We start from the raw sequence: 12,057 nt of genomic DNA, 5'->3' as shown, positions 1-12,057 counted from the left end.
CTCAATGGGATTGCAGCGGTACACTGTGAAACCGGTATGAGAAGTGATGGTTATCATACCATCATACTATGTGCATTTGCTTTGCTTCAATACTGAAAAAAAGCAACTGGACTGACAATCTCACCTGCACATGCACGTCTCCTTTCCCACTTTTTACACAACTTTCTTAATTTTTTTTCCATGTTTCAACTATATGAACTGTTTCTTTAGCCAAAAGGCACTCTTACTTTTTCATTTCATTTGGCGCACGCAACGAAGGGTCACTGTAACTGATAAAAATAACAGTTATTGTGTAATATGGTATATCGTGATATTTTCTGAGACAGTTATCAAACCGTGAAAACCTCATACAGTTTCAAGCCAGTCTAAAAATCAAATTATTGTCGAAAATATTAGTTTTAATAAATTGTTCATCTACTCAAAGGGTCAAAATACCTCCAGATACATTACCTCTTATTGTGTGGAAATTGTGTATCTTCAAAATGTCAGCTTGTCAGGAATTAAGATAAACAGGATAGCTTTTACCTTTATGGCCTCATGTGTTACGCTCACTTGGTTTAAGAGAGGTTTCATGGACCTGACTAAACTCATTGTGTGTAATATGATCCATCAACTGCTGTTAAAAATAAAGTTTCCAAAATGTTCACTCAAACATCAACTCAACACCATAGAAACAAGCAGTCTACCATACTAATTGTAGACTTAGTAAAATAAAATGTGAGTGACCAATTAAACGTCTCCTTTCTGTGTGGTGGCATTTAAGGAAATATTTAAAATATGCTGAGTCTCTCTTCCTTATCCTCCCTCTTTCTTATTATCCCTTCCTATCTCCCCCAGCAGAAGACACAACCATGCCATGTCTCCTCCTCGGTCCCTGCCTTTCTCTCTGACAGGTCATGTGGGCAGCGGCTCCCAAACCAAACCTGCCGCTGGCACAGCCCAGGGCTCCGCCACCGGGCAGAGAGAAACCATCCCCCCAAAAATTCTCACTGGAGTCCGACCAGCCATCACACAGGCCATCAGCGAACAACAAGCACAAAATAAACTACAAAAAAAAAATCTTTTGGTTCAAGAAATGCAATACAACAAAACTATTTTTTTCAAAGTAATTTCTCATTGACAAAGGTGCATCAGAAATGTAAACTAGAAAAGCTTAAAATACAAATACACAGTGAAGCATTTAACAACATTTAAGTGTCCGTGCACGTGACAAAAGGAGATGCAGAAAGTAGCAAGTAAGCAGCAGGAGAAGAGTCAGAGAGAGACTGATCAGACACGAAGAAAGAGGGAGAGACTTGATGCTTATTAAACCAAATTGCAACACTTCTGAGACAAATCCTGCAGTACACAGTCCTTGTTTAGAAGACTCTCGCCTCGGGTTATTCTTGAAAAAAAGGATTTAGAAGACAGCTGAACTCTCACTGATTAGGTTTGAGCGTAATATCTGGCTATCCCTCCTACAAATTCTCATTTTATTTCATTCACAATGTTTGGCAAGCTCATTATATAGACACTATACTAAATTCCCTGTCACTTCCTAGGAAACACACACACACACACACACACACACACACACACAAACACACCTAGACATCCAGACATGGTGATATTCTATTAACAACTCTCATTAAAATCCAGAACAGAAAATATTCACTCTTTACTGCAGTATAAATTTATAACCAGCAATAAAACAAATATGCCAGAATCATACACACATACACACTTGGACATGCACATACAAAAATGAACACACTGTTTGTATAAATATACAAATAAATATAAAGCCATTAGAGAGGGATTTTTGTCACCTTGCAGCCACATAAAAAACAAATATATAAAAATATTAATATCGAAACTTGACAAAAAGGGTAAATGATGAGGATATGTTAAGCAAATCAGCTTTTTATAGTTATTCCTTCAAAGTTGTTTTGAACAATGTCAAAATGTTCTCTTTAAAGAAGGTTTTTACTGAAGTTAAGCAAATTTTAAAAGTCTTGGAAATATTTGTTTAGTGGATATGAATACATTCTACAAATACTAAGTATTGAGAGCACATAATTTCCTTGAAATTAAATATATAAATGCAAGTTTAAATTCTACAGCTCTCTCCACAAAGACAGATTCGTTAAATATGCAGTTATTGGACACTGCAATTTAATGTCTATATAAATATTCAGTTTGTAATTATTTCTTATGTTAATGATTTTAAAATCTCTTTAATTAAAGCATATCAGGAAAAAGAAAAACATAAGCACTACATTACCTTTCTCGTTACAACAATAATTTCAGAAATTGCAAAAATGGTAATTTATATCATAATGCTTATTGATTCATAACGAGGCCCAGTGACTGAATTAGTCCACATGATTGAAATGCACCACAATAAAAAACACACACAGTGATCTAGACATAACTAAAATCGAGTATGAACACCCAATTAATGAGATAACTGCAAAAATAATGAGGCATGCTGATACAGAAATTGGCTAATTTTAAAGATCATTTGCAATTGAAGATGCCAAAAGACTGAAAATGACTTCATAAACTGAAAATAAATAAATAAATAAAAGAAGAAAAGTCTTTGCAATGAACTAGAAATAACAATTTTATATCTGATGTGTTTATGACAAATATTATATTTGACATAAAGTAGAGGTTTTTGATATATTTTTTGATATATATTTTTTCAAGTTATTATTAATCTGCATGAGTATAAATTCTAGTAATATAACAAATCTAACTTTTTCTCCATTTGAAGTAAGAAGAAAAGCACATAATAATACCAAACGCAACCAGGGTTGTGAAGGTAGGGTTGAAGCTAAAATATCCTGGTAGGTAAAATCTTTTTTTTTTTTTTTTAGAGTCAATTAAAATTTTAGATACATTTTATATTAAGAAGAATCATGCAATGGTGCTGCTATGAAATGTAGTACATAATAAATAACCAAGCTTATCCACTAATGCTTTTGTTAAGTATTTAAGACAGATAGTACAACAAAAGTGTACCGCATCTTCAAAGGGCACATTTCTGCAGTTTAACTGCCTTTTGTATTGTCAATACACTCACAACTAACAAGACTGTCCTCCAAAAATGAACCGCTTTTCTAAGAAAAGTCTGAAAGTGCATGAAACATCTTTATGCACAAAAATGACATAAACTACAATTTTCCCATAAAGATGTCCAAGCTGTAAAAGAGCAAATCACTGACTTGGTCGCTGCACTTAAACTTAGTTTGCTGCTGACACCTGTCCCAGCACTGGAAGCTGTTCTCACCTCACCGCTGCCTAAAGCAGACTTTAGCCAGCAGCTTTACAAAGGAGACGGGACAAACAGGAGGCGTGAGCCGACTTACCGTACAGCTTGTTGGGAGTGCCCTCTCTGTCCGTGGCCTCGGAGGGCAGGAGCAGGGGCTCGTCGTTCAGATCGCTGTCTGGGGTGGCCGCTTTGTCGTCCGCCCGGAGTTCTGCCGCGCTCATGTCGCTGCGCAGGGAGAGCAGCGGCTTGCTCAGCTGCCCTGTAATCATCGGATCCTGGAGGGAGCTGCGAGCCCAGGTGGGAAATGGAGGAGAAAAAAAAAAGAGAAAACACCCCTGGTTAGATGTGCTTCGGCGTCTCACCCTCAGCGGCTCCTTCTCTATGTCTCTACTCACTCTCTCCTTACCCAGCTTCTCCCTTCTATCGCTCACTCATCACTCTCCCTCTCTCTCCTGCTCCCTCCCTCTCCAGCTCTCCCTTTTATCTGAGGCTGGTGCTACCCCGCTGATACTGCCGGCTGCTGCCTGGTGAAGAACTGTTACGGATCGCGTGGCGTTACCATTATACCCTGCAGTCCTAAAACGGTGATACATCCATCTCCAAGGGCTCATTACTACCTGACATGTGCCTCATCTTCAGCAAACACTAAGCTGACAGCAGTCTACAAAGAGGTCCATGGGCTGTGTGCTGATAAATAAATGTAATTCTACATCTTAAAAAGAAGAAATGAGTGAAAATACACAGCAGTGATTACATCAATTCTCACATAGTTGGGGACACAAAATGAGATCAAAGGTGACATATTGCAGCAGAGTGTGAGGCAAAATGTACTTCAGGCCTGATTTAAACAAGAGGTGAAGTCTCTGATGTTACAAAATTTTTGTCCCAATTATTTTCATTTTTTGTCAGCACTTAGAGACAAAAGTGACGAGCATCTACATGACATGATTAGAGCATTATCTTGCTGAACATCTTTGAGCAATATAAATTCAGAAAAGCAAAGAATCAAGAACTTTGAAATAAACTGGTTTAAAAATACAAAAAGAAAGCATGTGTAAGACCACTTTATGAATGCTATCAGAGTTTTAAATGCTTCCTTCACAATATTTTATCTTGAGAAAACTCCAACGCAATTAACAGAATACACTCTACGCATAATTTTCTGACTTTTGCAAATTTCAGAAGTTCCTTAAAAGCCGTTGCTCTTACCTAAACAAAGCTCCACAAGAAAAGAGTAAGAAAAAAAAAAAAAGAGTTTTCAGAAAGTCCAAATGTTGAAGTCAGTGGAACAGCAGCTACAACATGCCACCACAGCGCAGGGACCAGCTAGTACATGTTTCTACTGAACCATAAGCAGCCTCCTCAACCTTTGTGTATCTGAATGGCCACCACAGGTTCAAGCCTGAGGTTGCTTCCTAAGACAGGCACTGGAGATGTCACCTCCTCCCTCTCTCTCTCTCTCTCTCTCGCTCTCTCTCTACCTCACACACACAAACACACACTCCCTCCCGCATTTACTCCCCCCTGTCTCTTCCCCCTTGTGTCCTCTGACTGGAGAGCTCCTCAGACAGTGTTCACCCCACCTCGGGCTCTGAGACGCAGACACAGAGCAGCAGGACTACGGCCCCCTTCCTTATTTATGAATAAAGTCCAACCTCTGAGCAACAAGACAGGTGACCAGCACATACAGGCACAAAAAGGGGTCTTATCTCAACCCTACACCCATCAACACCCCCCCTCCACCAAACCTCTATCAGGGTGGTCGATGAGTTCCTGCCCAGAGGGGCCTTTTTAATGTGCTCATCACGGGAATCAGCCCTCTTTGATATGACACATGATAATCTATGAAAATGTTAATCAATAGAAATAGTTTAAGCTGTCGTTAAAAACGTAAGCCGGCTGGTCAATACTCATATCCCTGGTAACAATGTCACTAGTCATCAGGGCTTCATTTGTGGAGCACTTAAATGTGGGACACTGCGCATCAATGCACCTCTCTGCCCGTCGAGGTAAACACATTTTCCCCTCTGTCTGAGCCTGGCCACACTCTGCATGCATTTGGGTCCACCCCCCACCTCCTACCTCCTCTCCTTTGAGTTGCTTGATAGGTCCACTGGAGGGCAAAATTAATACCTAATTGAATCTTGCAGTCATCAAAATAATCAATAGTTTTTTATTATTTATTCTTCACAGTCTGTTGACTGTTTGAAAGCTCAGAGGGACAGGGGAGAGCACAGGCAGCCCTGAAATTTCTACCGTTTCACAATGTAATTTTCACTGGGGCATGAGAGTTTGCAAGACCTATAAAAAATGAGAGCAGTGGTTTTTGTTGGGAGGTGAGGGGAAAAAATAAAGGAAAAATGGGAATCTTTGCCCCAGCAGCTACGATGAAAAATAGAATAAACAAGCTACTGACACTTCAGAGAAGGGCAGGGTCCTTTCTGTCCATCCCTCCATCTTTTTCCCTTTCCCCTTTTCTCCTTATTTCATCATATCAGGAGTGTGGCGGTACCTCTCTAATGCTGGCATTTCTCTTCCTGACAGACTCCAAACAAGTGCTGGGAATGAGATCAGAGCTCTAATCTTCCCCTGGCCTCTGAGGCTCGAGGATAAGGGGGCAACACATCTCTCACCATCTTACACAGCTGTTAATTACCTCATTTCAAAACAGTTTGCTTTGCCTAGTTGCAATCATGCCACCAGATTGGGTGTGTTTATCAATTTAAGCTCGGGGAGTAATGTAATTACACATAATAGGATAACTGTAATCTTATTGTAAAAATCTGTAATAAAAAGGGATGTTTAAAAATTACCATAAGAAATTACATTACTGATTCTAAGCAGTGGATGTGTAACGGATTAGCTTCATTTTTTAAAGTAACCCTCAGACCTCTGATTAAAGCAATAATGTGAGTTTGTTCGTGTGTGTGTGTGTGTAAGAGGGCTGGCGGGAGCAGACATGAGGGAGTTTTTTTTTCTGCTCACTCAGTCTGGCCACAGCTCAGGAACAGGTTGCAGGAACAAGAAAAAGCACTTGATCCCGCCTTTGCCTTCCGCTCACCAAACTCCCCCAGTGGCCAAATAATCAGAACCTCCCGAGCGTCATCAGATACCCATGTTAATAGGTAGTGGTCTTACCGGTGCTGGCGCAGTTTGAGGGACACTGTGAGAGGGGATTCAGCCTGTGACTGGCATACTCCACTCCGACACTCAAGGCTCCTCTAGTCATGAAACAGAGAAATAAAACAATTAATGCTCATTATAGTTGTCATAATATTGTTTTATCTTATTCACAATTATCCCTATATTTTCTACCACCATTAACATGGACTGCCCAAACAGTCAGAACAGCACACCAGGGTATGTATAGCTGTGTTCGTACTTACTAAGATAGCAGTTATCTAAAAAGTACTTTCCTGGTTCATTCTAATAACAAATGATGCAATATACCTAGTAATTATCAACAGTGTGATATTGAAATGGACAAATGGATCCTGGTGATGTAGTTATGAGCCACATTAGTATCGGAGGACAGTGCAGATGCATACCTGTAGAGCTGCAATGATTACTGAAATAAACGTTGACAGAAGATTAACCAACACCTAGTGTAGATAATTAATTTGTCATTTGAGTTTTTGTTGTTCTAGTTTTAGCTTTTCAAATGGGAGAATAAGATCATTTGCTTTGTCGCACATGATAGTAAATAATACATAGTATGAAAATGTTGGAGTTTTGGACTAAAAAAGGTTAAAAAGGATAGCAGGATGAATATGTTATCTTGGGCTGTGGCATACAGTCATTTTTCACTATTTTTGATATTTTGTGGACAAAATGATTAATTGAGAAAACAATAGGTAGATCAATTACTGATGAAAATGATTGAAAATTGCAGTCCAGTACACCAGAAATTACATTTTCTCTCACACAAACTGACTTTGAAAAGTCAGTGACAATAAAGAAAGCAAAACTTTTTTGTTTTTATTCAAAGTATTTAGAAAATCAAATTTCACAATATTTTACCAATCAGTAATGTGGATATAATGACTAAATGGATAAAGGCAAATAATACAACAGCTGAACAGTCTGGCAAGTTCAGAAAAGTACATTATTTTACTGTACTGCAGCCTTGCAAATCAGGAAAAGGCAACACTTATGATAGATATCCAAAATCTAAAGCAAATCAACTCTCATGTTACGAAATTGATATAATATTGATATACTGCCCAGCCCTAATCTCCATAATGCACTGGTGACCTGTCCATTTTCCTGCCTTGTGCCCAGTGCATGCTGGGATAGGCCTCAGCACAACTGTGACCCTGAATATGATAAGCTGGTGTGAAAAAAAATCATTGGAGAACAAGATGTAAAATCTACCCAAAATACACCCTATCATGCACAGACTTCTCTTTCGGACATGTTCTTATAAACATTAATGTTGTTTGCCTTGCCAGCCACCATATATTCAGAACAGCTACACAAATCATCTATTGACCGCATTCAAATATGGCAGCTTTACTGTAAACTCATTATCATTGTTCTAAGTGGCCAAATTGCTAAAAAGCCAATAAATTCATTCTGTCATTAGCTGATTAGTTTTTCTGCTGGAAACTAATGACTTATTGTTCTTAGTAATGTAATTGTAATGAACTGCGTAATGAAAAATGCCAAAATTAATATTCAGTATCCACCGTAAGAAATTAGTTTTCATTGCTGCAGTAAAATGAGTTAAATGTGTCACCTTTTAAATCATTCTTTATTTAGTTTCCAGGGATCATTTGAATTTAAACAGCTTAATGAGGTCTAATAATGTATGTATGTATTTAAGGAATATTTTGCTCAAGAAAATTACTGTAAACATGTAAGACTTCATGTAACATTAAAAGAACATTGTAGTATTTATTATTTTCTCAAAGTGTTATTTGGTTGACCTTAAACGACTCAAGATTTTAAAACTTTGTCGAACATTACATTTTTGTTTTGATTTATCAGATGGTTAACAATAACTCTGGAGCACATATTTTGAGTAACTGGCCTGCTGTTTCACAATGCTGTATTGAGAAAATATTCCAAGCTCCAAATGTCTAATGTGGGATGATAGATGATGATTTGTCTCCCCCTTAGGGTTATTAACCAAACTGTTCCCCTCTCCCATGGTATACCGATCTTTGTATATATTTATAGTTTCACAACAGCCCCTTTATGCATGCAGACATCTTTAAGTGATTATAATGAACTTGTGATTAGCTTATGAAAAATGCAGTAGGTTTCTATTACTTTATCTTTAACATTTGGAGCTGATATACGTCCTCTGTATGTGTTCTTTTGGACTAGCAGGCCGGTGTTATGAGTAGTCGACATTTGAAGTGATTTTTTTCCACAGTCATTAATATGATCAGCAGTTATTCGTCTCTACTCCAAAGCTAAAATGCTCCCCAGTGGATGGTCGGTGGGTCAGTGAAGGCTGAGGGCTATCAAAGCAGTGTATTAAAAGGAGCTCTTTGAAGCTTGTAAACCACGGTGCCCAGCAGGTCCACAACAGATAGACGTCTCTGATTGGTCAGGTGTGTGTGTGTGTTTTTTGCTAGATCGATCCACGGAGCTGACATTCTGGAGCATCAAAGCTTTCAGCACACTAATCTGACTCCTCCTATGAGGGCAAGGGTTGTTTTTATTATTTTCCTTTTTTTCCTCCGTGAAATGCTTATACCTCAGAGGGGCTCCTGCATGCTTATGATATGAGAGTGGGCGAACCATGTGTTTTAAAGGTTTGAAAGGGAATGAAAACATATTGAAATCAAGCTCGGACACTGTATTTATCAACTGATAAATAATGCAAAACTATTGAGAGAGATGGAGAGAGCGACAGAGAATCACAGGGCCATCCATGGGGCATAGCACTGGCAGTGGAGGAGTGACACCGCAGAGATTCACACACCGCTGCTCCTCAAAGTCAGTTTCCCCTCACACTGTCTCCGGAGACCTGCGCCACATACACACCCATGAAAGGTGTGAAAATCAGATTTCCCAAAAAGGATCGGTAATTCTCTGTGAGGGTGGAAGCCGCAATCAATAAATCATTGCTAAGTAGATTGTAAAGAAAAAAATATATTCCCCCTTGGTATCAGTGCATTAGGATTCTCCTGAGGATGGATGAGGCGAGATGGGGGTGTGAGACAATCTCAATAAAGAAGAGGCAAATCATACCTTTGGCATTCATCTGGACTCTGGCAAGCAGCTGTCAGCGGGTTGAAGAAGGACCTGGAGTCAACTAACGTCTGAGGGATTCATTTGGCCGTCAAGTCCTGGAATGTCTAGGAATACACAGAGCCAATGAGCTCATGACTGTTTTTACATCATGAATGAACACAGTCTTCTGTGTCGAGATTTTGATCTCTTATCCTGACAGTAAAACTATTAACAGGGTTCCTACAGCATAAGGAAAATTAAATTTAATATTTTTTTAATGCCACTCCGGATGAAATTCAAGATAAGACATAGAGTTAAGGGCCATTTTGCCCAAAGGTTTATAAATATAGTGTCGCCTTCCAGCAAATCCGCTGGCTGGTTGGGGGCCCTTGTGTGTGGAGTTTGCATGTGTGGGAGTGGGTCTTCTCTGGGTGCCTCCCACAGTCCAAAGACGTGTACGTTAGGTAAAGTAATGACTCTTTATTACCTACCTGTAAGTGTGAATGTGAGCTTGAATGGTTGTCTGTCTCTGTGTGTCAACCCTGTGATAGTCTGACGGCCTGTCCAGGGTGTAACCCCCCACTCGCCCAGTGCCAACTGGGATAGAGTCGAGGCCCTCTGCGGCCCTGAAAAGGATAAGTGGTTACAGAAAATGAATAAATGAATGCAGAGGGATTGTTTATAAAGGGACGCACAGGTGACAAGTTCAGAAAAATCTTCACAGATCACAGATCACATCTTCAAAGTCACTCAGTTGAGGAAAGTAACTACGTGCATTTAGTACTGTAGTGTATTTTTTTTTTTTTTTGGTAAAACTTGCATTTTCACCACTTCATCTGTCTACTCCTCTACCTTATAGAGGGAAGTCTTGTACTTTGCAGAATCATATTTTACATACAAAACCTTTTCAAAAAATGATGATGCATTGTTGAAATACCCTTGCCCAAAAATATATTAAAAATATAACACTCTGAAAGGAGCTATTTAGCATAATGAGTACTTTTATGTTAAGTATATGTTCTAATAATACTTAAAATAATGCTTGTACTTGTAATTAAGTATTTTAATATTGCTGTACTGCAATTTTCACTCCATGGTGAAAGAAGTATTTAGATCCTTGACTTAATGTGAAAATACCCCATTACAAAAAAAGTCCTGCATTTAACTGCTATGAAAGCGTTACCAGTAGAAGTTAATGCTCTCATTATGCTTCAGAATTACCTATTAATTATTTAAGTAGTATTGCACTGTTGTTGCCGACAGTGGTTGAACTACTTTATGTAATGCTGGCTATTTCTTCTAAAATGCATTGCATTTTATATTGCTTATTACATGTTTTATATGAGAAACAGCGATAAAATCTACGAAGTAGTGTTGGCTTCTTAGGGGTGGAGAAAGTATTCAGGTCCTTTTCCTAAATAAAAGTATTAATACCACACTGCAAAAATACTCTGTTACTAGTAAAAGCCCTGCATTAGAAATGTTACTCATGTAAACTTGTGTAAATACAATCAGGAAAATGTATTCAAGCACTAAAAATAAAAAGTACTGATGCAGAGCATTTCAAATCAATTTAATAAACCTAAACAATCAAAAATGATTACAAGGAAAAGTCCTCATATCTTAGAAGCTGGCACCATTAAATGCTTTCACATAAAAAATGACAAACAATTATCAAAATAGTTCTCAATTTATTTTCTAATCAATCAACAAAATAGTTTCAGCTACACTTGTATATTTTCATATGGTTCGTGTGCAGAAAAAACTTAAACTGCAAAGTAACTAAAGTTACAAAAAAATTACAGTGGAGAAAAAAATCAATATTTCCCTTTTAAGTGTAGGGGAGTATGAGTATAAAGTTGCATGAGATTGATTTACTCAAGTACAGCAAAAGTAGGCTACCTCAAATTTGTATTTAAGCTCAGTACTTGAGTAAATTTAATCTACGTAGTTACTTTCCACCACTTTTAACTATCACATAGTGAAGTAAAAAGTACATTTTATCTCACTGAATGTAGTATTGAAGAAGTAGGCCTATATAATACCATAAAATGAAAATACCTAAATACTTTAAAAGCTGTACTTGAGTGGCTAAGACGTATGTAGTTGCTTTTCCATTACAGTAGCGTTAGCTATCAACTATTTAATCCACCTAGGTAAAGTGTGGAGAGCTAAATGTTCGTTTAGCATTAATTTAATTTGACGCATATTCAAATTGTTTAAATTGGGGTAATAAAAACTCTTATAAGATATGATTTATGGTTTCGAGAATATCCTACCTGCCACGTCGCAGTTTGAGACTTTGAAAGACCTTTAACTTTATCCAACTGACAAAATAAGCTAACAGTCACTTTTCTAGAAACTTGCTAGCTTAACGGTTAGTTAATTTACTGCGTCAAATATGTACAGAAGTGAAATAATAACGTTTTAACAAAGTATAACCGAGTTTTGAAGGTGAAAACGCTTTGGATAAATTTAAAAAATACGCTAAAAGACACACTTTAGGTCTCACCTGTCGTTAATTATTGTCATCGTCTCTCCTTTCGACGGTTGGCGTCTTTGTGCCTGAACGACTCCAATACCCAGAATGCTTCACGGCGTTGTTTCTGTCATGT

At 38.1% G+C, this 12,057-nt stretch overlaps 1 protein-coding gene across 3 annotated transcripts in view; it reads right to left on the bottom strand.

Moving 5' to 3' along the window:
* pou6f2 (POU class 6 homeobox 2) overlaps positions 1-12,034 on the bottom strand; it is a 93,474-nt gene extending 81,440 nt beyond the window's left edge. Inside the window, exons 1-5 of one of the 3 annotated variants that reach the window (XM_042510685.2) lie at positions 11,955-12,034; positions 9,934-10,068; positions 9,461-9,567; positions 6,395-6,477; positions 3,354-3,541 (exon numbers count right to left, since the gene is read on the bottom strand). In XM_042510685.2, coding sequence (XP_042366619.1) covers positions 3,354-3,541; positions 6,395-6,477; positions 9,461-9,469 — 280 coding nt within the window. In that variant the 5' untranslated portion in view covers positions 9,470-9,567; positions 9,934-10,068; positions 11,955-12,034. The other 2 variants (XM_088071814.1, XM_088071815.1) reach the window with 2 other exon arrangements.
* Between the last annotated feature and the right edge of the window lie 23 nt (positions 12,035-12,057).

Source organism: Plectropomus leopardus, chromosome 21 (assembly GCF_026936395.1).
Source record: "Plectropomus leopardus strain MGB_pleo_1.0 chromosome 21, ASM2693639v1, whole genome shotgun sequence".
Classification (NCBI taxonomy): domain Eukaryota; kingdom Metazoa; phylum Chordata; class Actinopteri; order Perciformes; family Serranidae; genus Plectropomus; species Plectropomus leopardus.
This window is presented reverse-complemented; position numbering and strand designations above follow the sequence as displayed.